Here is a 27,484-nt window from a genome sequence, read left to right as displayed (position 1 = left end):
GGGGGACGAGGAATTGAAATACAACACAGGAATGTTATGAAATTGTTTATTTTTGACGCTTGCGTTACAATTCGCCCCGACTGTAATCTCCATAATAAGATAATACCGGCAAAACAACGATATAACATTTAGAATGCGAAACAGACATAAAATTAGTGTGATAGGATAATTGAAATTGTGACAAAATTTGATATTATAAATCATAAATTAATTATATTTATTATAATATAACACGTTAAAGAATTGCGTATCTAACATATTTAATATTTCTAATTGTTGTTTTGTGTTAAATTATTATAATAGATACGATTAAGCGTGCGCGATATATAATATATATTATAATTTTATATCACATTTCTATATTTATAATTTAATATTTTCTCACTTGCATACCTATCACAGATATATCCGAATTTATACTCTAATAACGATTAATGACGCTTAACCGATAGCGATAAATGCAAAAAAAATTATTGAAAATTTCGTCCGTGTTGAAACCCGTTTAAAGGACGCGAAGCAAGCTTCTCGCTGGAACTTCTGATAAATCAGTATCCCGAGCGGGGAGCGAAGACGAATGACTGCTATTCGCAATTGCAGGACGGTGTGAGTCTGCAATTCACGCCGACGGTGGAGGACGAGGGGAAGTTCCTGGTGTGTCGTGCCGAGAATCCAAAGCTGCCGGATGCCAGTATCGAGGACCGATGGAAGCTGAGAGTGCACTGTAAGTACAGGTCGAATGATGGTCGATAATATGACGGTGACTCGCGTATTCGCGAAACGTGGCTACGTCACGATACGAATAATGTTCCCGCTGCAACCAGATATGTATACATATATCATTGGACTATACATATAACCAGATACATATATACGTACATATCGCAGGACTACACAAAAATATTGGTTTCAAAAAATTATTTTATTGATTTCGCGGTATCGAATGTGAATCAATTACGCGTATTCTTGAAAAATGATATTTATTTTTTTACTGCATTTTTTATGTTGACAAATTTCTTCTGAAATTCTTATAAAATTTAATTTCCGTTGTTAGAAAAAAAACTGTAGTCATTGCGAGACACTTTGAGTATTTTTAGTGTAATCCTATAATCGATAATTCGATACGGATAAGCATTTTTTCGATGCTTGACGTAAACGCGAATAATTTTTCCAAAACACCAATCGGAGTAATGATTCTTTTATCAATTATCACGCCGGGAGGAAGAATAAATTCGATTATACTGAGAAATTTCTAAAAGCCGGCGTGAGATTTTCTTCATAACTCGTATAAGCGATTAGAATTTCATTCGAACGAGTTTGAACAATAGGCGTCTCATATGGTTGCTTTTAGACAAGAGTCATTTTCGTAAGTCTCTTGGTCATCCTTATAAAAGAGAACAATACTCGTTAAGAAATTGAAAGAAAAATAACACTGTTTTATAACAATACATTTGATATCTCAATTTATACATTTTTTATGAATTTGATGTATTATTGTATTACAACTTTGAATATTATTACATGTTGTCTGTAGAGAACTATATACATTGTCATATATAATATATGCATATTTTTAGGGATATTGTACTAATTTCAGAAATTAACTTAAATAGTCAATTGTTTGTATTAAGTACTTACAATTAGCCATCAGTTGCAGTTCGACAAATTATTTGTTGCTGTTTTAACCCAAGCGTACACTGTTAAGTACATATTTATCCATCATATACCGATCGTATTATAAAATGGCTGTGTAAAGAGATACGCATCCCGAAAATTGGCTGAATCAACTCCCTACGTCCTATGGGAAAACACTGCTATTTATGATACCAAAATCACGGTAATAATCAGGCAAAAATAAAGTCTGTATAATTAGCTAACAAATTTAAATATTCATGGGATGGGAGACACAATAACAGGTTCATTATCCATTAAAAAGTTAAATGGGTGTAGTGCAAGACTATCAGATAACATTGAACATCGGGCCGAGCTGTAAACGTTATTAAACGTTAATAAACGTTAAACGGTATTACAAAACAACATGGTGTAATGAACGGTCCAACCGTGATAAAATGTTATAGTGAACCATAAATAATTACCTGGTCGTTCTCTTTTGTTTTTGAAACTTGTATGGAAATTAAGATGTAAATTCTGAAATGGAAATTTTTAATAGCAGAAAATTTTCTCTCTTCAGAGCAATTTAAAACATATATTAAAAATCGCATATTATATGAACATATATACGTTGAATATTATATATATATATAAATGCTAAATTGGCGAGTTGTCAATTATTTAATAATTAATTTCTCTCTTCCTAATTTTACCAATTCTCTATTCAGCTCAATATTGATATTTTCTTAACAAAGTTAAAGCAATCAATATATAGCAAAATAATATTTCTCGGAAAAGCAAATTATAGTTTCCAAATAGTTTCGTTTGATCACACAAGCTTTCAGTTTTCTAATTCTAATTTATATTCGGAAGTCCACAAGAGAAAATTACGCGGAAGAGAGAGAGAGAGAGAAAGGAAGAGAGGAGAGCACTTACACCAAATGTTTCGAAAAGGGTAGGCATTCGCTACCCACTCTGCACGTAACAGCCTCTTTTCTGTTGCTGAGTGCAAATTGGAGCAGCTGAGACTGAACTTTGCACAGTGTAATTGCTTGCGTTGACCACGCGGCGTGGAAGTAAACAGCCGGAAATAACCATAGTTGATACTTTCGCCGTTATAAGATCGTCGGTACGTGGTCAGTATCACTCTGTCGAAACCAATAATACTAGGTACTCGGACTTGAGAATCGTGCAAACACCATTTTTACACGAAACTGCAAGAAATTCCATTCTGAGAAACAATTCGAAATTGGTTGTAAAAACCGTATTCGTATCGCGCATAAATATCATGTATGTAGTATTCTTTTATAGAGAAGTATTAAAAGTCATTTCTCATGTCATATGAAATCAGACGGAAATGAAATTTTACTTTTTGTATTCTACGTATTTTTAAATATTCTTATAAGGAACAATGCGGGAAGGAAGAGAGAGAGAGAGAGAGAGATTGATTAAAATAAAGATTAAATTCGTTAAAATAAAAGTTATGAGAAACTTTGAATAAATTAGATCAGAAAATCATTTTACAATTTTGATTTAAATGACTTTTTATCGCGTAATATTTTTTCTTTAATATAACAAGTTTTTTTTCCGGAGATATTGCAATATTTATAACACATAATCATTATTGAATCTCATGATTTTAATATAAACCATCTCGCGATTTTAATAGAAAATATTGAATTAGTCAATTATCCGAAGATTTCATTGGCACAATTACGTTTTCCGAAAGTTAACTCATATTAGTGAGACGTTGTTTCAGCTCTGGTGATCGTATAGAGGACGTCGTCGGAGCGGGCCTTGCTCAAGGGCCCGAAACGGTCCTTTGAGCCGCGGCGTAACAATTTGGATTGGTTGTACCGGTCTGAAGTGTTCTTGCGCGAACGTAAAGGGACATTAATTCGATTCCAATAGCTTGCGCGATGCATGGATGCGCCAGTGAGAGAACGTACAAAAGTAACACGCTTACTTAGGCGACCAGTTTCGAAAGTAAAAGGATAAAATGGAAAAGCCTCGCGCTATGTAAAACCTTTGCAACATAGTACCCTTGTATGACAAGACCCTTTTCATTCATAATTTTAAGCAATTTAAATTTTATCCCCCGCATCGCGAAACTATATCTTCAAAACATAAAAAGCATCTTATTTTATCTTACAATGTAGAATATGAACATTAAGTTTGGAAATTAAATACTCGTACAATCAGTTTTAATCAGTTTGCAAATTAATGAACTCAATTCCATTATTCCATTATAGTAAATCATCTCTGGGGAAGAGGAAACATTCTATCAATTAAATTAATTATATTAATGAATTTGAATGATTTCAACGAAATTAATTACAATAATTATATTGAATTTTAGCAATATTAATTCTCTCTTAATTTACTCGAATTTATCTCATAATTAGTTTTACACGCTCTTTATAAATTTTTAATAAATAATTATAAAAACTATTTTATTTCTCTTGTAATCACGATCTTAAATGCAAGTATCTCATCCGCTGTTCATGCGATAGCGTAGGATAATGAAAGTACGAGTTTCTCGTTTCGCGCATATGACTCTTCATACATGTATAGTTCCATGTGATTCAATATCGCTTTGGCCACTTCGCCTCCACCTCGAAATTACATAACTGTCCAATCCGTTGTGCGTAAACGCGCGATTCAGGAACGTCTGCTCACGCTCGCGCCGCGGAGATACGAGAGCTATCGTTATCCGTTTATTTACGGCTGCCCATCCGATCGACCGAACGGTGCATCCGATATTATCCTCGCGTTCGGTGTTATATGTAGGTATTTGGCATTAGCCCGACGGTTAATCGCCACCGGCGCAGCCGTGAGGAATTCTCGAGGACCCAGCTAACCACGCGAGTCAACTCGTTATTTGATATATGGGGGAGAATATTCCTTTTAAATCAAATATGATCAAACAATCTCAGGCAACGTACCGATCTTCAGTAAAACTAAAAAAATCATGTAAGAGAGAGAAAGAGAGAGACAGCAAACACTCTTACATGGAAAGAATAGGTTAGATGGTTCAGCATAGCTATAGCTTGCTGCATGAATTCAACATTTATAATTTAGAAATTTTGATGGTTTAAGAAAGAAATCGTGTTTGTAAACAATTATCGGTATGCTAATTCAGCTAAACCTTTGCTACAATAAAAATTGCTAATGTATCAAGTTTTCTTTATTACAGTAGCACGCGCTATTTTAATCAGCATGTTTTGTTAAAAATTTTGATGTATATATTAATTTTCATAGAAAATTATCTTTGCTAAAAATATTATCAATAAATTTACTGTATTTACACAACAAATTTGATTATTACCTGTAATCGTTAATTTCATTCAACTGTACAACTTTACTTTAACATAATAAACTGACTGACTGTACCATATATTTCGGTTCTAAATTTGCTGAATCAGTGTAGCTTTTAGGAATTTCAATAAACTTTTTTCTGTGTTGGATAAATATAAAATGAAGGCGACGATTTATTTATTAATTATAAAAATCTTTATTGAAAAGATAATATTCCAATTACTGAATTTTAAATTGCAATAAAATTATATTTGTATAATATTATCAATATAAACTGTAATATTAAATAAAACCAAAACTTCGTCGTTTGTGTGTGTGTGTGTGTGTGTGTGTGTGTGTGTGTGGAATTTACTTGCTGCCAGGCAATGCCAAATTGTTTTTGTGTTTTTTTTTTAAATTACGATATTAATTACACACACACACACACACACACACACACATATATATATATATATTCACAGAGCTGCTCTGAGAAAGTCGGCATCCCTAAATGCGAATTTTGGTAAAATCATTATTGCATTCGTTTGTCCACTGTTTGTCCACGTTTGTCCACCCGTTATTTTCATTTGTCCACCCTCCAAAAAAAAGTTGTTGCACCCCGAAGTGATTATTTTTCATTATTATAAAAAATATAATAAAAATAGTGTGGACAAACGAAAGTAATGGGTGAACAAACGTGGACAAACAGTGAACAAACGAATGCAATAATAGTTTTATCAAAATTCGCATTTAGGGGTGCCAACTTCACAGAGCTGCTCTGAGAAGTCGGTACCCCTATAAATGCGAATTTTGATAAAACTATTATTGCATTCGTTTGTCCACGTTTGTCCATCCGTTATTTTCATTTGTCCACCCTCCAAAAAAGTTATACACAAAAAAAATTGCAGCATCCCCAAATGATTATTTTTCGTTATTATGAAAAATATAATAAAAATAGGGTGGACAAACGTGGACAAACAGTGGACAAACGAATGCAATAATGATTTTATCAAAATTCGCATTTAGGGGTGCCAACTTCACAAAGCAGCTCTGTGAATTACTAAATTTGATTAGTTTTGCCCATAAAACTTTCCTACTACGTTTTGCGTTACTATGGGCAAAACTAATCACATTTAGTAATTGTATACATGCAAGCTTAATTTTTGTATGCAGAAGTGTAGCCGTACTCTTACAAATAAGAATGCACAATAATAACAATTTATAAAAATGAAGAGTTATTTTGTAAAAAAATTTATATAATAAGAAAACGATAATTTTAGTATAAAAGTAATATCAATCACGAAAACCCTTTTTTTTAAAATAGATAAATATATAAAAATAAGTTATTACATTGAGAATCAACCGAAAATTTTAGGAAATAAAAATGTCACGAGTTTGTGTCTATATATCGTGTAAAAAAATGCAAAATTGAAAAAAAATTAATTCGAAAAAAAATAGAAGGAAAAATTTGTCCACGTTCAAATTAGTCTTAAAAATCATCAAATAAATCTAAGTTTTTATGAAAATTTTTTTTTAATTTAAACGTGTCATACTTTGAAAAATTAATAATTTTTTACATTAAATTAAAAAACAATTTTGAAATTTTTCTTGATATTTTTTTTTTAAATCTAGAGAACAAACACACAATTTAAAAAAAAGAACGTTTTATTTGGATTATTTTTCGCAAAGTTATAAGCATTTGAAAATTGCGAATTTTGAAAAAAAAATTCATATCTCATGACTATATTGATTAAAAAAATTCGAAAAAAATCATGGTAGCTTCTTGCGATGGGTACTATAATATATCAAAATTTCAGCCAAATCAAAAATCCAAAAAGTTTTCGAGTAGCACACTTGGAGAATACAATATATATATATATAAACATTAATTATAGCAAAATATTGTTTAATTGCAGATTTTTATACTTGATAAATTATCATCCGTTTTATTTAACTTTCTCTTAAAAATTAGCAATTTCCTTATTCTTCCCTATATCACAATCCTTAAAAGCATGTAACAGTATTTATCTCAAACGACGTGTGCGTTCTACGATCACGTATTACAATGCAGCACTAAATATCAGACTATCACTGGAAATGAAAGGTTATCACTCTAATAGTACTACTCTATTAGATACTGTAATAGTATCATTTGTGTTTACCTCATGTTTGCAATTCCCCCATTCTCTCCTACTCGTTTTACAATTGAAAAGTACTGGTTTTAAAAACTTCAAAAGACTTGAAAAGCCAAAGGTTATATTGGCTTCCAATTTTTATTTTACATTTTATCAATTTGATTCTGTTAATGCATATTTGCGGTGAATCTTTTGCTCTTTCTTCATACATCAGTTTATCGGGATGACTGTTTTGCATACGAATCCGAAATAGTTTTATTCGCGGCGACGTTTCCGTAGCCGCAAGGAATATTATCGATGCAAACGACGATGCAACTGTCCGATGCAATCGCATCATTTCCCTTTTGTTTATCTCAGAAACTGACATTTGACAGCAAGCTACACGTGACAGCTACCGTCAAAGAAATCAGGTCTCGTTACACACCAGTTTACAACGCTAGCATGTATTCCTAAACAAATTCACAGTATCTGTAATATATTTGTAATAATCTTGTCGATTTTCGAAAAAATTCTCGATTTTAAGAGAAAAGTTTGTATTTAAAAAAACCTTTTTAAAAAAAGAAAAAATATACGTTAAATGCATAAAAAAGGTATTGAATTTTTCTTAATCAAAAACGGAAATGAAATAAATGTAATTATCCAAGTATTTTATTACGCAAGACACATAAGATGGACCGAAAGTTGCTAAAATTGTCAACTGGATTATGGTAAAGAAAAAACTTGACGTGCCCTGATAGCATTAATTGTACTTCAATGAAAATGTTGTGGGGACGTTGCGGGACTTTGCGGAACGTTCCGGGATGTTGCGGGACATTCCAGGATGTTGCGGGACATTCCTGAACGTTGCGGGACGTTCCGGGACGTTGCGGAACATTTCAGGACGTTGCGGGTCGTTCCAGGACTTCCAACAATCTTGTTCTTTACACGGAACAGATGAATTGTAAATTAATGAATCCAACTCAGGCAAGAATTAAGACATATTCCAACAAACTGTTTTTTTTTTTATCACGAATAATATCACGATTTACCGCAATCATTTAAATTCATACAAGTTATACGTCGAACAATTACAACATTGACTTGCGTAATGACATTATAAAATTATTACATTTTAGATAATTATAAGGACTAATACTTAACACACAATTTAATTTTATCCTTGTATTATTCTGTTTCGCATTGTTTTAAGTTTATTGTATACTGAAGATGACCACATTTAGGTTCGAAACGTCTATTGTAATTATGTAATTGTATTTTATAATGTAGATAACTTTCACTAATACGATCCAGTGTGTGGCGTATGCTCGACTTCTTATTTTGTTTATTTTTAAGCCACTTAAATTTATATATTATTTATTAAATTTATTTATTTATTTTTTAATTTAAGGGTAATTTATAATTTATTTATTTATTTATTTAAGAACACTATTATGAGATTAACGATCTCTTAAAAAAATTACGAGTGTACTTAATACCGTCTTCAAGTGCAATCAAACTATTATATTCTATAATGGTCTAATTTTATTTTTAACAACAAACTATATAATACGTCGTAATATTTTTTGTAAGCAAAGAATACTAATCTGAAAATAATTTTATTAGACCATCAAAGTGATTATGTAGGACTGAAATTGATTGTTAGAATGTTAAAACTTTTTGCATTACCTACTTACTTATTATGCTTAAGCGTTCTACATAATTATTTTGATGGTCCAACAAAATTGTTTTCAGATCTAAATTTAGCTAAATTTTTAGATAGTAATAAAACTGTGTGTTTTTTCCTGTAATCCTTTAACACTTACATATGCTGGATATTAATTCATAATTATATTCTGCGTTCAGTGTTAAATGATAGTCGTTTTTTTTAAGTGGTTGAAGTCCAATTTGAAAAAAAAAATGAGTTAGTATCAGATTTAGTTAAACATAGAATTTATGTCAATATTACGATGTTTAGTTTGTTGTTAAAAATAAAATTGGAACATTAACTTATTTTTTCTTAATTAAACTTATACCACTTTCAAAAAAACGGCTTATGTATGTAACTTAATAATTATAGTTTGTTCAACAACAAATCTCTGGCGATACGACAAACTTTCGACCGCGACTTTGCCTATATCATATGACATACTTTTGCGAGAAAACAACGCGGCGCGGATTTTTCTATTTGTCCCGCTCGTAAAATGAGTTTATCTCCGAGAGGATACGAACGCGAAATAAAATTCGTTCTCGTTAGTCGGCTCCTCCTCGCGCTTTCGTTATGACTTCGCGTTGGCGACGCATAAAATGTCGCGGCGAAATGAAATTTGATTCGACCTCTCGGGCTCTGACATTTATCAAATTTCCCCACGCTCCATGATTTTAGTCCGACAAGTAGTGGGTAAATTTCGAGGGTATGTAAATAAACGTCTTGAGTCTATATTTTAAAACTGCTCTGTGTAAAAATTTATTCTGAAGCATACGAATACATATCTCGCTTCTACTACATTAAACGTTAAATATTAATAGATAGAACAGAGAGATTACAATTTAATCTTACTAAAAAAAGAGATACACATAATTTTTGAATGGGATAAAAATGAGGGAAATCACGTCAGAGATTTGGTATTCTGTACAAATTCAATCGTTTGAAAGATACAACTGCGACGAAATCGAGATTTGCATGATATTGCTTGTACGCAGTCTGCCATATACTGTAACGACATACTGAAAACGCGCGAGATCTGGATAATAACTTTGGACAGGTTCCAAATGGCAATCGCCCGTATACCGCTGTACTAAACAACGCGCAGTAACGAATAGCAATTATGATCGGGCTATAAACGCGCCATGAACGTACCATTCAGCGTATACCTGTGAAAAATGCGACATTACACGTATTACTGGTCTCTCAATGGCTATTTTGAACATATATGTATGTGAAAGCATTTTATTACATATTGAAGTGATTGCAGCGAAGTAATTTTAATGGTTCATATAAATAGTGAAACAAATATTTTTTTAGTTCCTCGTCATAAAGTGCAGAATGCGATTAGATAAAAAAATAAAATAAAATTGGATTAAAACGAAAGATTACACAAGAGGAAGGAGTGCACTCGAAAAAAGTCATGCAAGTAAAATATAATTTTTAGAGAGGCACATATATTTCATCTGGTGACCAATATCGATCATGGCTTTTAGGGAAAAAAAATACATATGCTATCGTGTAGACCACAACGTTTAATTTGTAGGATCAAAAAGCATGTGCAACAGCCGCAATTACAATAAAAGCGCAGTTTGCGTCATAGAAACTCAATAATTTAAAACGTTTGCGAAAAACAGTGGTTGAACGAACGCCTATCGTCCTTGATCAACGATATAAAATTACGACAAAGTAAAATCCATTATCTTGTCACAAAGAGCGTGCGGCGAAATTTTTATAAATGCATTTCAACTAGAACTGTCGATATTCGTTTAACGAACGATCGAAAAACTGATCGATTCTCTAAACGACTTTCGGATTATTCGTATAATTGAAGTGGCAATTGTATTTTCAGTTATTTCGATTCGTTGACATTTTCTATTTAGTTGAATTTTTTTGCATTTGGTCGTACTTCGCAGATATTGACGTTGTTTCGATGGTCTTTGTCACGACAGTACCAAAAATAAGAGTAAATAGATATAAACACACGGCATTTTTACAATTTTCAGCTATTTGAAAATCCGTTGAACGAACAGCAATAATTTTAGTACGAATTCTTTTACTATCGAAGATAATTGATAAATCCTTCAATTTCCCGAACACAAAAAAAATTTAATGTATAAAGAGCTTATCTTACTTGAGGAAGCATTTAAAAATAAATAATAAATATAAACTAACACAGCATTTAAAAATATTTTTGTCTAACAAAATTTTTTTTATTTTTTTTTCCAAAAAGATTAACGGATAACATCGATTCTTGTTTTTTAAAGTAACAAGCGAATCGACATCCGATATCTGCGAGTAATATTCCTACTTGTGTGTTAGAATGTGACGTGTAAAGAGTTTGATAGCACCGATACGAATTTTTCAAGTGTAGCATGACTAATGGTATCGATACCTAGAGTTTCTGAACATCGGCATTCGTATCCCACGTAACCGCAGGCGAACTCAGGTCGTTCATCGGGAAAATGGGCGGCCATTATTGTAATAAAGCATCCCATAACTGCGCAGTCTATCCTACCTAATGGTACAACGACGAATCTATCAACGTCAGGCTCGAGTCGGCGGCAGTGGTAACGGCGCGTACTTCGTCAGACACAGCCTCGCGCTTGCTCATTCGAATTCGCGTTGTAATGCCGTAATGCGCATAATAGAACGCCCCGAAACCCAAATTAATTGAAAGTGAGGCTTTCGTCGCCTACAGTCGATCTAGAACACATCCCCGTATCCGTAAATTAATGACAGTATAAACACGGCATTGTCTCTCTCGGTAGAAATTTGAAAACAATTTTTAATTTATGCTTTATATGAAATCTGATCTTAATATCACATGAACAAAACAAGTTTACTGAAATATCTAAGAATTTAACTTATTACAGATCTGAAAATTATTTTATTGATCCATTACAGTAATTATGTGAAATGTTAAGCGGTAATAATAATACTGCTTAAAAAAATGTTCTATAGAAGATAATTTGAGTATCTTAAATAATTATTTTAATAATCTAAATAAAAAGAAATTATTTCAAATCTGTTATTCAGCTAAATTTTTAAATACTTCAACAACAAAATCGTTCTTTCCATGCTTATTGATATTCTTGAAAATTAAGGATACGTAAACATCAATATATTTATACCGTATTTATAATATATAATTTTACTGTAATGAAAAGAGCGTGAGATATTTCTGTAAAAAAAAAATCGGAGTTTTGAGGCCTTTTATACTGATCGATTGACTAATATCTCACGGGTAAGATCTCGCGAGGGATCATCGGGGTAAAACCAAAGAAGGGCTGAAAGGGATGAACGGCTTTGCCCACCTGTGGCTGGCCACAAGCCGTCCGTTGCTCGAGCACGGGCTCAACGTTAAGCTTTTTGTATATCCCCGTCTCCATCTAATCGAAGAATTTAATAACTCGTGTCGCGTGCGGGAATTTCAAGCGTGGCGATTCCATAGTCGAGGTAGGTGGTCTATTGCCCGATGTGAGAATTAGTAGGATAGAATTTAGAATACTCCTGTTGCTCTCGGAAGTAATGGGCGTGACTGCCGGTAATGATTTACTCGAACGTCAATTGGTCGGCGACGATGCGTGAAAATAAATCTACCGTGATATTAACCCTGTCTGATATATCCATTCAACATGGACTAATTAATCTGCAGTAATAGCGAAAAGGGAACTTTAATTGAGAAATTCAAAATTACTTGGTTTACGAGATTCGAGCTTCTTGCATTCATTATCTCATTAAAAAGTTCGCTTTCTAAATGATCGTAATTTGAAACATGCAATAATAACATTGATTAATTTTTATATTTTCACATATTACAAATAAATAAATTATTTAATAAATTCTGAACACAGAGAAAGATTTAGTGTATTTTCGGTCTCACGCAAAAAGAACTTGTTAAATCTATAATGTTAAATTATACTGAACTTAAGTTACTTTTTAATCATTTTTATAAAAGTCACTACTTCTACTCAACATACATATATCATAATTTAATTAAAATAATGGAGTTAAAACAATTTAACTCAACATGTATACTAATGAAACTCAAATTTAATTTATTATTTACTAAGTGCATATAATGATAATATAATATAAACATTGTTTACTTTGAAACTAACCGCAGAATGAATTAATTTCCGTTTTAATACACTTGAAAGTTTTAAATAATAAAACGTTATTTAAGGAAAATTGAGCTATTATTATTGCTTCTTTGAATACATAACATTGCAGTATCTGTTATAATAGATATAGATTTTATTATAATTTCAAATTTTAAAACAAAAAATATTTAAAATGTACTCTCTAAATTTCTTGGATAAAAATCTCACTCGAAAAAAGTTAAAATACTGCCATTGAAAAAGAGTGAAAATCTGCTATTCTTATTCAAGAGTGTAAATTTTTTACTCTTTTTCAGTAGTACCGTTATTTTAACTCTTTTACAGAGAGATTTCACTCTAAGAAATTTAGAAGATAAATTCTATAATGTCGCTATTATATACTAAACTGTATTATAAAGTTGTGTTTAAATATATTCATGATAAGAGGGATACTTTACGATACAAAGATTCTTCGGGTCAACATTTTACCGACGACGCGCGGGACGAGCTTTAGGAATTACGATTTAAAGCACGGTGAGGGTCACCGCGGTCAGGCAGTGAGTTTATGACGAAACGGAAGGAAGCAGGATGCAGGGTGCACTCAGTGCGCGGTGGAGAAAACGGAAGGAAAGAGGTCGACGGCATCGTCCGCGTCACGTGGTTAACGATCTGTTCGGTCGCACGAGGACGAGAATCGTCGTCCGAGGCAGAATGCGGGGGCATAGCGCGTGTTCATTTACCGGAAAGCTATTTCCCGCCCGTCCATTACCGGACGGTCCGGGCCGCATGGTACGTTCATGCGACCGCACGGACGGAATATCCGCAATTGCAGCCGGGCACGCGTGCTTTCTGTATAAATGAACGTTACTTTAAGCAAAGCCACGCGGCTTACTTGCCGTCATTATCTCGAATAAATCATCTGAAATGAAAGAGAAATCGGTCGTGTAAATGGTACGTGAGAGAATGATCATCGTGCGAATGTCAAGCAAAGTATAGGTATACTACTAAATTCGTGATGTCAATTAATATTTTGAGTGAGAGCAGTGTACACTCTCTAAATAATATTGGTGTGAATTTAATACGATGCGGTGTCATACTTATAATTCTCACCGTATTCGTATTAATGTTTAACACCAACATAATCTGGATTTTAACACCATGGGTGTTTTAAATTGCTATAAAAATCAGAGATTTTAAATCTATACCGCATGTTGGTGTTAATATTTACACCGACATTGTCAGAATTATACAGACCTACATGGTGTTAAATTGACATCGATATATTTTTTTTAGAATGTTGAAATGATTAAAAATAACTCGAATCATACCTCTATCATCATATGGTCTAAAAATGAATCAGTAACTTTAATGCTACACTTATAATTGGTGGAATCGTCGAATTTTTAATGTTTTTCAGAAGTAATCCATTGATTTATTTTTAGAGAGCATAATTGTTATTTATTTATTTATTTCTTTAGGTCGCCACTGCTCTTATCAAGTACATCGTTAATTTAATTAAAACATTGGAGTTAAACAATTAAACTCAAAAAAATATATTGAATATTTAACTGAAATATATTTATTATTTATTATAGTTTATTATTTATTAAAAGCATGTCAATATCCATATTGTTTATTTTGGTTGCAGTGTATTTAATGCTACAAATGTTTTGAAGAGTTTAAAACATTCTTTGAGTTTCTTAGTCCACATTAAAATCCTTTTTTCTGATTAATCAAACATTTGTATCTAAATGGATTATACCTTTTTCTATTCTAATTTTAATTACTTATTTAATTTTTAACAACAGGTATAGAGCGTTTTCTTTATCAAACATTAAAAATATCTAATTATTCACTGAAAGAAGATTAAATTATTATCTGCTGTCGAGATATAAAGGGAGCAAATGAAGTTATTTTTCAATGCACTTATTTACACCTGAGGATAATTATTGTTCAATGTGATCACCCACAACAATTCGATATTGAAAGCTTCTCGAACTTTTTTTTATTTTTAATATCTGCGATTGAAAAGAAAAAGAAAAGCAAATACTTTTATACGCTGTCTATATCCGTAACTTTCCAATCTTCCGAGTAAAATATCATGGTAAACTCACGATAGAATTTCCGCTGAGATAGTCCCGCCGCGTGAATTAATCGAGAAGAAAAATAGAATGCCGCTGTCGTATTTATATATCATCGCGGTAAAGTAAAAGCAAAAATGTGCATGGTCTCGGAGCTGTCGGTGGAAAATCGATTAGGCGAAATGAATCTTGCAAAGGGTATAAAAAAAAAAACAGTTTTTCCAACCGGCAAAAATGATTTCTCGACCATCCCCTCTCCCCTTTCCACCGTTTCCTCCCCCGTTCCGTTGTCCCCCAGTGGTCCTCCACAAATCACAGTTCGCGATAAATGTTCGCGGTCGGTCTCGTACGATTATTTATCGCCGTGAAAGCGGAGAGCGCATTTTGCAACGAACTCTTGTATGCTCTTAGATGACTGTGATGGAATAACTTGCAGATCCCTTAAGTTAATGATTCGTGTGCACTGATTATATATATATTCATTATACACATGCACACATTAATCAGTCAATCTGTCAATAGTACTTAAACTTATAATTTGTATTGATTAATATAACAGTTATATAGCAGAAAAAATTAGATCACCATATCTTAGTTCATATAGTGATTTTTTGGTTAATTAAAATCGTTAGCAATATTTCCATTAAATTTTTAAAGCCTAGTTTTAGACCGGAATCAGACTACGCATTGAAAATTGAGATTGAAGATTAAAAATTGAAATTTGACCAATGAGAATAAAAGAATTTTTGCTCCTATTATTTTGATTGGCCAAATTTCAATCTTTCAATCTTTAATCTCAATGTTCAATGCGTAGTCTGATTCCGGCCTTACAAACTCATGGTTAACATTTAATTAAAGTTTAACTTATATTTCTTTTTTTTTTAATTTAGAATTAAAAAGAAAGAGAAATAAGTTGAACCTCCATTAAGAGTTAACCGTGAGTTGTGAAAATGTTCTCAATATCAAGTTTAATTAATCATTTGATAAGTCCATGAAACAAAAGCATAAAAATGTATGGTAGCAATTTATTTATTGAAATTAATTCGAAATATGAAGAGCACAATAATTCGGTATATATGACAGAGATAAAAAATTCGTTGAATAAGCAGACGACATTCGACACCCGTTTGTGACTTACTACAAAAAATCTATTTTTTTGTAGTAAGTCTATTTTTTTTATTCTTAAGGCGCTCCCAGACAATACGGACAATATATACGCCAACTTTGCACACAAATTTCCTAAATATTAACTACATTTAATATGGATAATTATGTATGTCATGTATGTGTATATTTGTTAAATGTGGCATATATATATATATACGTTGGTCACAGCTGCAGACACTCTTATGCCAGAACTGCACTAGGACTCTTTCTCGCTGTCGCCAAAAATGAAACATATATCTATCTCACTTTAAGTTCCGAAGTACATTAGTTCAATTACAGAAGACAGATCTATTAAGGTCACCGTTGCGCCGCCTCGTTATTCGAGCAAAGACAGTTGAACAGACAGGTAGCGACGCAAATTGCTCTGCGTATCGTACTATCTATCGAAACATCGTAGTGACAACTCGGCATACTAAACCATTCCATACAATCAATTAATATAATCAACTTGTTGGACCAAAGCCACTTAGCTACTTAGCTATCGCAAATGATATCTCCTCGCGTTAGTCTTGTAATAAGACTAATAAGATAGGTCGCGTACGATTAACATCAGTAGTGCCGTACAACAAAGTGCCGTGCGATTGTAATTAACATTGTTTTTGCGAATGAACGTTATGCTATGAAGAAGCAGGAATAGAAGAATATAAGAAGAGAGAGACGTACATTAGACAATAGCGGAGCAACTGTAGAGTACGAGTAATATTATTATTTAACTTCATATTTCTTTGTACACTTGCGCAATCGTATTTAGAATTATTTGACGTACATCAAACGGTTTTTTAAATGTTATTTTGAGCATGTGTAATTTAAATATTTTTATATTCTGTAGTTCGATGTAATTTGTTTAAATATGTATGGTAATAACACAACTCCGCTGCCGCGCATCGTATCGGTGAGTGACAGATTTTTAGTGAGACATATTTTACTTTAATTTAGGATAATGGATCTGTGAGAATTATGTTCAGTATGTATAAGGTATATGTGAAATACATACATATGTATACGTACTAAATTATAATAAGAGAAGAATTAAATTGAAACATTATAAATAAATTTAACGTTTCGTAAAACTGGAATAGATGGGCAAGAATAAGTCATTGTCAATATTGAATCCTAGAATATGGGAGAGTTTTTTAATTTATCGATTGATTAATTGCATTATGCGCAAATGTAATTTTGTTCCGTAAAAGTTGCGTTTGCGCACAATGCGATTGATCAATCAATGAATTAAAAAACTCGCCCTGCATGTATATGCAAATATATGTATTATATCGATTTCTTATGTATATACGAGAATGCATTTATATAAAACTCACAAAATACAGTATATGTATATCATATACTGTATTACATTATGAAATATACTTATATTTATCAAGAATTGCGAGCCACATAAGTCCAGTCGTCCAAAATTTATATCAGAGTAAATTTTGCAAGAATATGAAAATGATTGAATAATGAAGAAATAGTCCACAGAGCAAACTTTGGTAAACGTGATAAATGATGATAGTATAATTCTGATAAAAGAAAAATTATCTTCAAATTTAATAAGAATTTTATTATTTATATTACTCTTTCTGCCAAGCATTTTATACACGAGAAATGCAATCAAAAATATCATAAATTAATATATATTTCATTAATTATTAATTTCAGTGTATTATAATTAATTAAATTCTTTTTCTCTTGAATCTCCCTTGCTTAAATAAAGAATTTAAAATGAGAAAAAAAGAATGAAACCGATAAAACTGTAATATAATAAAATGTATATATTATTATATATTATATTAAAAGATATTTATTAAAATATGTATGTGTGTGTATGCAATATTATGAAGACTTCCATAACATTTGCAATATTTGCATTAAAATTTTATAATATTTTTTATTAACGATTGAATCAATCGGTATTTAATTGAAAATATTAGAAAGAATCGTTAAAGAATCGAAAGTTTACTTTTGATATTAATGGTGTGTCTTTCTTCTAAAGACGCTTATACGTTAGATTTACTAATTATAATGAATTAACTGAATGAGATTAGCTTGAAGTAGGTAAATGGATAATGCAATTCCTGAGGGAATTTGGCATGGGGCGCGTCGGCGTCTTCCGGAAGATTGCCGATCCCGAAATACACTCGTCCCGGCAGCAATCTGCCGATTTCGCGCGCGCAAAATAGACGTAGTTACCGAAGTTACTCATCGTAAATTGCAAATTCGGGTCGTCTAAGAACGCCGCGTCGGAGAACGGACGTGGATACGCGTGTCAAAAGAGAGAGGGCAAAACAGCGATGGCAGCGGCAGCGGGCATCTAATTAATAACTACCGTCGCGCGCGACTGTCGCCGCGAAACAAGAAACGGTGTAAATAACTATCCGCGCGATTGTTTGCGCCGCACGTTCCCGCGAAATCGCAAGGAAAGCCCGAACTTTGCGAGCACGGGATTGCCGTCTAATTAATTACCCGCGCGTCGTAATCGCACATAAAAGTTACTCGTTAGAACGAGAAGGAAGCAACTTTCGCACGAATGCATCGTGTTCGACTGTACGTCGGGATGGTGTTCGAAAGAGGAGAGAAGCTGTGTATTTATTGCGCAATAATGTCTAAATACTGCAATTACCACAACCAAACTTCGAGGCAAGCTGTGCGGCGTAAGTCAAAACACGTGCAGGAACGAGTTAATTGCTGAGATAATATTCGGCTCTCTTATTCAATTTTCTGGTGTGTGTATGTATGTGCAAATATTAATACTGCCGGTTATTCAACACGGCGCTCGAAAATTATCTTCCTTTCGCCGATCTCTATAATAATCATCTTTGCAAAGAATCCTTGCAAAATTCTTCTTTTTACAATAGAGTTAAAAATCAACTTGCGTGAATTATATTCTTTTACTTATCTACTTCTCTGACTTATTTAAATCAACTATGCTATTATAGATATGAAAGAAGCAATGGTAACCTAATCTCTTGACTTAAATAATATTTTATTTTCAACTTCCATGCGTGTGTCATAATATAAATTCATTTCTGTGCTGTTAACTTATAGTATAAAATTTAATCTAATTTAATAAATCGCCACTGTTCCAACTTAATATACCATATTGTTATTTTATACTAAAACAATATTTAAAGTTAAAATTATATACTGTCAATTTGATACTGTATAGTATCAAATTATATTATATAGTGTTAAATTTCACTATTTTAATATAAAATAATGATATATTGAATAGGAGCAGTGGCGACTTAATTTAAATTAAATTTGACACTACAGATTTTAAGTGTGTTAATTTTAAAGTAAGCAACATCTATATTAACATACACATTTAGTAAATAATAAATTAAATTTGAGTTAAATTTAATACATCTTCATGTATTAAATTATTATTGTTTATTGTTTTAGATAAATTAATGACATATAGAGTAAGACCAGTAACGATTTATAAAAATTATTAAAAATAAGTAACTTAAATTGTACATAGGTATAATTGACTATAATTGGACACTATGAATTTAAGTGTATGTACTGTTAATCTTTCGAAGCTGACGCTTAAATCTGTAACACACTGATTCTGTAAAACCTCTATAAAATCCATTTAATTTATTATTAATTAAAAGGCACTAATTAATTTTAAGGAATTAAATTAATAATTTCTATAAAAAAAGAAAGAGAGAATAAATATATTGAGTACCATATACTGTTAAGGCTCCTGAATTCCGGCGACAGCCATGTTGGAATTGTGACGTCATAGGCGAGAAAAACACATTAATTTTTCTTGTGTGCCATTTTTTAATAAAGACAATTTGGATAAATTTAAAAACACTTGTGAAAATTGCCGGAAACTGTCCTTTCCTCCTCTGATAGTCAGTAAATGGTCGTAAAAAGCACGTAAAGTTAGTCTATACTCGGGCAGAATCACACAATTTAACAGCTGATGAAACGAGTGAAATATACGCTTTTATACGTATAAAATTTCACGATAACTACAGTTTCCGTCAATTTTTAGGACTTTCACGAGTACGAGGGAAGTCACATTTTCACAAGTAAGCAAATATTGACGAAATGGCACGCAAGAAAAAATTTGTCGTCAAAACTGGCCAAAACATCACTTTTCCACGCCTATTAGTTCAGCCTTTTACCATGGCGAGTTCTTGGCTGAGTATTCAGAAGCCTTAATATTAATTTATCCAGATTGAGACATTTTTAATCATTTCTAAAAATCGTTATTACTTCTACTAAATAACGTCATTAATTTAATTAAACAATGGAGTTAGAGAGATAACTAAATTTAAGAAATATATTAAATTTAATTCAAATTTAATTTAATACTTATAAAGTAAATACATACGTTAATATGAACATTTGTGTTTATTTTGAAACTAATTCAATTCAATCATAGAAATGAGTTAAAATGTGTTTAAATAATTATTTTTTGATACACATAGAAGTTAAACTTAACAAAATGTTATTTAATTTTAAAGAATTAGTTTAAATTTAATCTTTAATATATTTGACAGAATATATTTTAAGAGGAATAATCCAGCAGATGTAACATAAGAAAAATTGATTTGATACTTTCGACAAAGAGATTTATAATTGAGTGGGTCTAATAGACCTAGCGACAGGATGATTAAGGAAAATACATTTAATTTATTTGTTCAGATAAATTTTCTCTTGTTTTCCGTTACGCTTCCTCTTGGCTAACCGCGCAATGCGCATCGCAGATAATTATATTTAGTTCGATGTCCGGGCCAGTACCGTCCGGTGGCGGCTATTAATCCGATTCGGCTTCGCGTAATAACGAGGTGGAAGTGGATGGCGGGTTGGTCCGACGCGATTCGATTTCCCGCGGAACGGCGCGAACGGCGCGGCACGGCGTAACTTCCGGAATATAATCATGTATTGCGTGTCGCCCGATCGGGTCTACCCGGCCATTAGATCCGACCATGTATATTGTAAACAGATTAGTTCGTCGACTCGAGGTGAAGCCGATTAATCGACGTGGGTTGACCCGCGCGCGGGTCAACCCATTTCGAGCGTATATGTGCGTGTACACAAATTCGTGTGTCGCGACGCGTGCACTTATTCACGGCCGTGAGCACAATGTGTACACGCTGCACGCTTGGCTGCTTCAAATGGAATACCATACGCAGTAGTGTGGCCTTCCATCGAAATTGCTTCAATCTCGCGATTCTTGTCGTTCCATTTTGCCGCGTACGAGAACGAGCTGCGGAGTCTCGTTTTCTATTTATATACGAAAATTTACACTTCACTTTCGATGGTTTTTTGTCGTTTTATAGAATAGCGAAAGTGCGGACCAATATATTATACAGAAAGGCTGAAGTATCTAAAATTTTAACTTATAAGTGCTGAAGTAAAGGATAGTGACACTTCTATTGAGATTCGTCCCTGCGATATCAATTACAAAAAAAAAACTGAAATAAAAACACAGGAATTTTATAAATCTATGTTTTATTATTATAATCAAATCGTTATAAATCCGTCTTTGTGAAAATACTGAAAATGAGACAGGTGTAATGTTTTTATTTTTTTTTTCGCCCACGAACCAACTTCAGTACTTGAGGATTAATTATAGAAGATAAATCTAAAAATAATTCTGTTGGACTATAGAAATAATTATGTAAGACATTCAAAGTAGTTGCTAGAAAGTTGACTTTTTGCAGCAATACTTGAGATTCCTTCATTTTAAAAAATATGGATGAGAATTTAACATTATACGGTGTTTATATAATTTTCACCTTTTTTATATGAACTCCAACATGATGTAGATTTAATATCATGGGTTTTAAATTCACAGCATGTTCATGTTAATATTAACATCAACACAGTCAAAATTATATAGAGACTGCATTAAATCTACACTCATTTTTTTTAGAGTGCAATTCTTTTGATGGTTCAACAAAATTATTTCAGACCTGTATCTAGCTAATTTTTTACATACTTTAGCAAAATCGTTCTTTCTACATATGTTGCAATCTTACTTCGTCTCGGACCAGAAAATAGACCTTTTTTGCAAACGAATAACATTAGAGAGATAATTCTGCTTGAGAGATCTTGAAAGCTTCCAATGTATAATCTTAAAATGAGAAAGATAATGTTATCGGCGTCAACCATCTCGACATTTGATTTAGTTCTTAACAATGATATACGAACAATGAATTGTGTTTGTTGAGATTGACCGACTTCGTGGAAGTTTATCGTTGGCTATGCGGTTGCATAGTTCGACATCGAATGGCAGCTTCGCGTTGCGTCAGTAACGTGTTTAATTACTATTGAACTTTAATTGACTAGATTCGATCTCGGGTTTCGGTTCGACCGCGGCTTCCTATCAATCCAGTCCGTCGCCGGATAAAAGGAGATGCGTTTCGTGATGCCTCAAATGTCGATGCCACTTCAAGCCGCGCCCGCGGGGAGAATTGTTTGTCGAACGAGGAAGTATTCAATTGATTATTGATTGATTGACGGTCGACGACGAGCTCGTTAGACTCGTGTTCGCCAGCGAGTTTAAATGAGATTGTCGGCTGAGCTGATACTTTTAATTACAATATGAGCCAAGTGTACGAGATCGAAATCGGTTATCATAAGACCGACAACGTATTAATTACGAGGATCGAAATCGAATTATCGTAAGATCGACAACGTGTTTTACAAGGATTGACATAGGATTATCATACGATCGACAACGTATTAATTACTACTTAACTTACCTTAATTACGGTAGAAACGGAAGCTTAATTATACAAGCGATTTTACATAATTTTAAATTTAAATTAAAAAACTTTAATTTCTAGATTTTACTCATTGTAAATCGATACACATTTAAATATTGCAGTGTAAATAAAACAAAACAGTTTGAGCAACAGATTTAATAGAAATAGCTGCATTTGGTTTTGACGCCCACGCTCTATAATAAGCTTTATTCTATTTTTTTTGACTTTTTACATGTAGAAAGAAGATAGAATGAAAAGCTTACATCATATGAGTGCTTAAACCAAACACAGCTATTTTTAACATTTATAGTTTTTGGAATATAATTACAAGAATATAAATTTTAATGTTCACGATTGCATTTTAAGGCAAAAAAATATTTCGATGTGTAATTTGCAGAACTAGATATGTAAGCAGGATATAAATTCATACTGAAGCACTAAGATCCGCGTTTGATCGAAAATAGGATTATTTTTCTTAAAAATAAATCAATGCCTATTTCTACTTCTTATGTAGTTTAATTTTAATTTTGCTTTAATTTTTCAGTTATAGTTCAAAGAATTGATAAAAGATCAAGAGTAAGTTGAACCGAGATTAAAATATTTTTAGGAACAGATATTGATTTATTTTCGTCGGTCTAATTTCGAATTATAATATAAATTTTATTTGCCTAACCAACAAGATTTTTTAAACATTTAACACAAATGAATGAAGAGTATATTATATTTGGTCAAGGCGAGTTGCGGTATCTAATATTTTTGTGTCTTTAGAAATTTTACAATTTCTAGTTCAAACTGCGCATCAATTATTTGTCTGTTTTAAATCAGTTTTAGACTGAAATTAGAATACGTAATAACAAGAATTAAATTGATAAGCAATTTAATATTATTGATGCCAATAAACACATCTTTAAAACTCTGTAAATAATTTATTAGCAAAAATATCACCGCAATTTTGGAATACGATTACCAATCAATTCGATTAACATCAAAATATTGAATTAAAAATTGTCACATTTTCAACATTTTGTTACAAAATAATACATATTCAGCATTTTGTTAAAAACATTGATTTAAGATTTCTACAAAATTTAATATTAAGATTTGACATGATGATGATAAAGCAGCGAGGAAATGGTGCTCGCGTTTATCGGTAGAAAATCTAATTGTTCCAGCATCTTGTATGCACACACCCGTATACGTGCATCGTAGAAAATGCCACAACAATCCGCTCGCTGAAGAGGCATTCGTCATCTTTCGAATTTCCTGCGCGAAATATCATTACGCTACGGATGTGGCGGTCCTACATCCATTCTCCGAACTTTCATCCGTCGTAGATCACGCTGGAGACCGGTGTACACGTTTTCCCGCACACCGTTGCATACAAAGCAATATGTACGCACGCGCGCGATACAGTACGTCGTCAGGACTTATAATCGAGAAACGTACGGACGAGACGCGCTCGTACGGAAAATTGCGGGTCGTCTTCCCGGCTGTTGCATACGAGTCTGTTCGCCGAAAGAGAGAAAACGCGAGAGAGGGAAAGGAACAAAGAGTGAGCTTTACGGAAGTCGAGCTTTCGTGAACGACTTTCGCGACAAGTTTCGTGCTCGACTTTACGAGTAGTTTTAAGCACACGAATACGCATCTCCGCTGCGCCTGGACTTTACCAGAGAGTGGCAGCGACTTTTCCTGAATATTTCCGTTAGTGTATATATGTATACATATATGTATATATTTGTGATATGTATATATATATACACACACATATATATATATATGTATATATATATATATACTCGATGCAATTTATTCGCGATAAATCCGGCGAGGAATCGAAAGCGATATCGAGTCAGATTCGGTTCCGGCATCGAAAAAATATGGGTCTAAAAGCCTCGTCACAAAAAATGAGCTAAAAAAAGAAAGAAAGAGAAACAAAAAGAATTCGCAAAAATGTCAATGAAATTTAAAACTAAACTCTGTTATATAGATATACATTTTTTTATGAAATTTTATAAAATTTAAATTCGAGATATATTTTATAAAAGTATTAGATAAAGATAAAGACATTATGAATATATTATTATATAATCGAAATGCAAAAATCACTATATACAAAAATTAAAAAATATGTGATATTGAAATTTTAGCACTTTAGTTGCAAATTGAATCTTTAAACTCTATCTGTACAAAACCAATTATAAGTCCGATAAAATTAAGAAAGACAAATAGATTGAATTGCAAAAAAGTTCGTACTCTGTATTTAACTTAGATTTATTAATTTTTTTATTTTTATTTTTTTACGAAACTTGTTTTTAGTTTATTAATACTTTATTTTTATTTGAGTTTGACAAAAAAAGGAAAACACATTACATATTTTTAATAAATAACTAAATGCGCGCGTTGTATGATATATATTTTTTATTAATAAGATGATAAAAAAGTACTTTAAAATTGGAAAAATTTTAATCAATTCAATAATCTAAGAATAAACACTTCAATAATCTAAGTAGTAAACAATTCAATAATCTAAGAGTAAACACTTTTGTGCATTAATATTTTATTCTAAAATTGGCTAAAATCATTATTTCTCCAGCTTCAAAAGCAAATAAATAAATATTATATTAATAAATAGAAAGTGTATCTCTGATTATAGACGTTAACTAAAACGATGAATTATATCATATATTTTTTTAAAAGATGTTATTGATAATTGCAATGATAATTACCTTTACAAATGAGATGCTTTATCTCAAGCAAAACTTTTATTGTAATTACTCGATTGTGAGTTGAAATTTGATGGAGAAATTCTAGAAAGGCATATTATCTGATATAATTTGTACACTTTATTTAGGTGTCACGTAATTACGATAGGCGAAATTGCAGTGACAAAATTGAGCCTTGCCGCGATGATGGCATGAAAATGTGTGGCGACGTGTGGACGCGCGTAAACCCAGTTCGCCGGACAAATGACTCATAACGGATCGTCGTAAATCCGTAATTAATTATGTCACGTCGCGCACGTTATCGTTTAGCAAACGCGGTGTCGGTCGGCGCGCGAGAATGAAATTCGCGTGTCGCCGTAATTAATTTCGTGCCTGACGTGTAACGTGCGACAGCAGGAGCAAATATCTCTTCGATGGAAGAAAATTAACATAAACGCTCTCCGGATCTAGCGTAAGTGTCGTTATGATGAAATGTATACGGTACGTGGATCGCAAAGAGTAAACATTCACGGCAAATATGCATCCAGCTTTTAGCTTTATTTGATCTAATTGAATTTATCTCTCGGAATTATTTCCGTGAAAATCTAGACATTGAGATAGAAATTTTTCATTTCCGATACGGTCCGTTAATTTGATTTTCGCTACATCGTGCTGTCGCGTCGTTTCGAAAGTGGCACAATTTCAAAAATTTCTGTTTATTGAGTTACAGTTATTGTATAACATTTTCAATTCTAAAAACAGATTATGTGCTCTATATATATATATTTATATTTATAGATATATATATAAAATATTGTCATTAATTTAATTTACCCTGTTTTAAATTCATAATATCAAATTAAATAATTTGAATTATTTTCCATTATTTCTATAGACCGCCATTGCGTTTACTCAATATGTCGTTAATAAACAATATAACGCAACAAAATGTATCTACTTAAATTTAGTTTATTATTTATCTACGTTAACATGCATGGATGTTGGTTGTTTTGAAATAACACAAATCACAGAAAAGATTTGAGTTACATTTTGGAACACATGGAAGTTAAAATGTTATTTAACTCAAGAGATAACTGGACTACACTCTTGCTATCTCCATTATTCTTTTGATATCTTACAGTATATATTAAAGCGAATAATTTTATTAATACTATTCGAAGTAAAGCTCGTAAAATATAAATCAGACGAGATGCGAGCACGAAAAGTATGTCTAATTTTTACCAGTGCAACATACCGGTTGCCTGTGAGCACGTTTGCTTACGGAGGATGTAACGCGTACGTCTACATTATGCACGGCTCAGTTAAAGAAGATTGAATTTAAAACGCGTCGCGCACAAATACGTGACTCTTACGAAAGAAATAACGCTGCAGACGGCGATGTAATCCGCTATGTTGTAAAAGCACGTTGAGAGACGTATCTCACGCGATATATTCACATCGCTGAGAGTTACATCATTTTTGCTGCAAAGCGGGTGCTCTTTACACTGCGCTGCGTACGATTCTCACATAAAAAAGTGCAGAGTTAACTAAATCCTATGGAAGCGGAAAAATGGCTGTGCTTTCGTGGGCCACGGAGCGGATCATTTGCCTAACGATAAAAGTTATTACGACGAGCCTCGGTATCCGTGACGGACTTATGGCCTCCGGCAAGCACGTCGCATTCATAGACATTTTTTCGTGCGACTGTGAAAAATTATGATCCGCGATAATGCGTGAAACTTGCCGATGTTATACAGAAAGTTGTGACCAGCGAGATCGTCGCTGATCATTTTTTATTTATCGTTTTACTTACTGATTACAAATATTATTATAGATATAATGTAATAAAGTATAGATTATATAATATTTTATCACTATTGTGGATTTTTTCCGCAAAGAATTATTTATTATTTTTTATTAATTTCCACTTGTTGTAATGTATTATTTATTCACATACGATTACTTCGTACTTCTCTCTCTCT

The 27,484-nt window shown here is 32.4% G+C and overlaps 1 protein-coding gene across 2 annotated transcripts in view; it reads left to right on the top strand.

Moving 5' to 3' along the window:
- Positions 1–27,484, top strand: part of LOC108779928 (nephrin) — a 320,256-nt gene that overhangs the window by 226,193 nt on the left and 66,579 nt on the right. For both annotated transcript variants that reach the window (XM_018547494.1, XM_018547495.1), the window contains exon 9: positions 598–721. In XM_018547494.1, the coding sequence (XP_018402996.1) occupies positions 598–721 (124 nt within the window). The remainder of the gene's footprint in view (positions 1–597; positions 722–27,484) is intronic.

Source organism: Cyphomyrmex costatus, unplaced genomic scaffold (assembly GCF_001594065.2).
Source record: "Cyphomyrmex costatus isolate MS0001 unplaced genomic scaffold, Ccosl1.0 scaffold640, whole genome shotgun sequence".
Lineage (NCBI taxonomy): Eukaryota > Metazoa > Arthropoda > Insecta > Hymenoptera > Formicidae > Cyphomyrmex > Cyphomyrmex costatus.
Note: the sequence above shows the minus strand (reverse complement) of the source record. Positions and strands in the feature narration are given on the sequence as shown.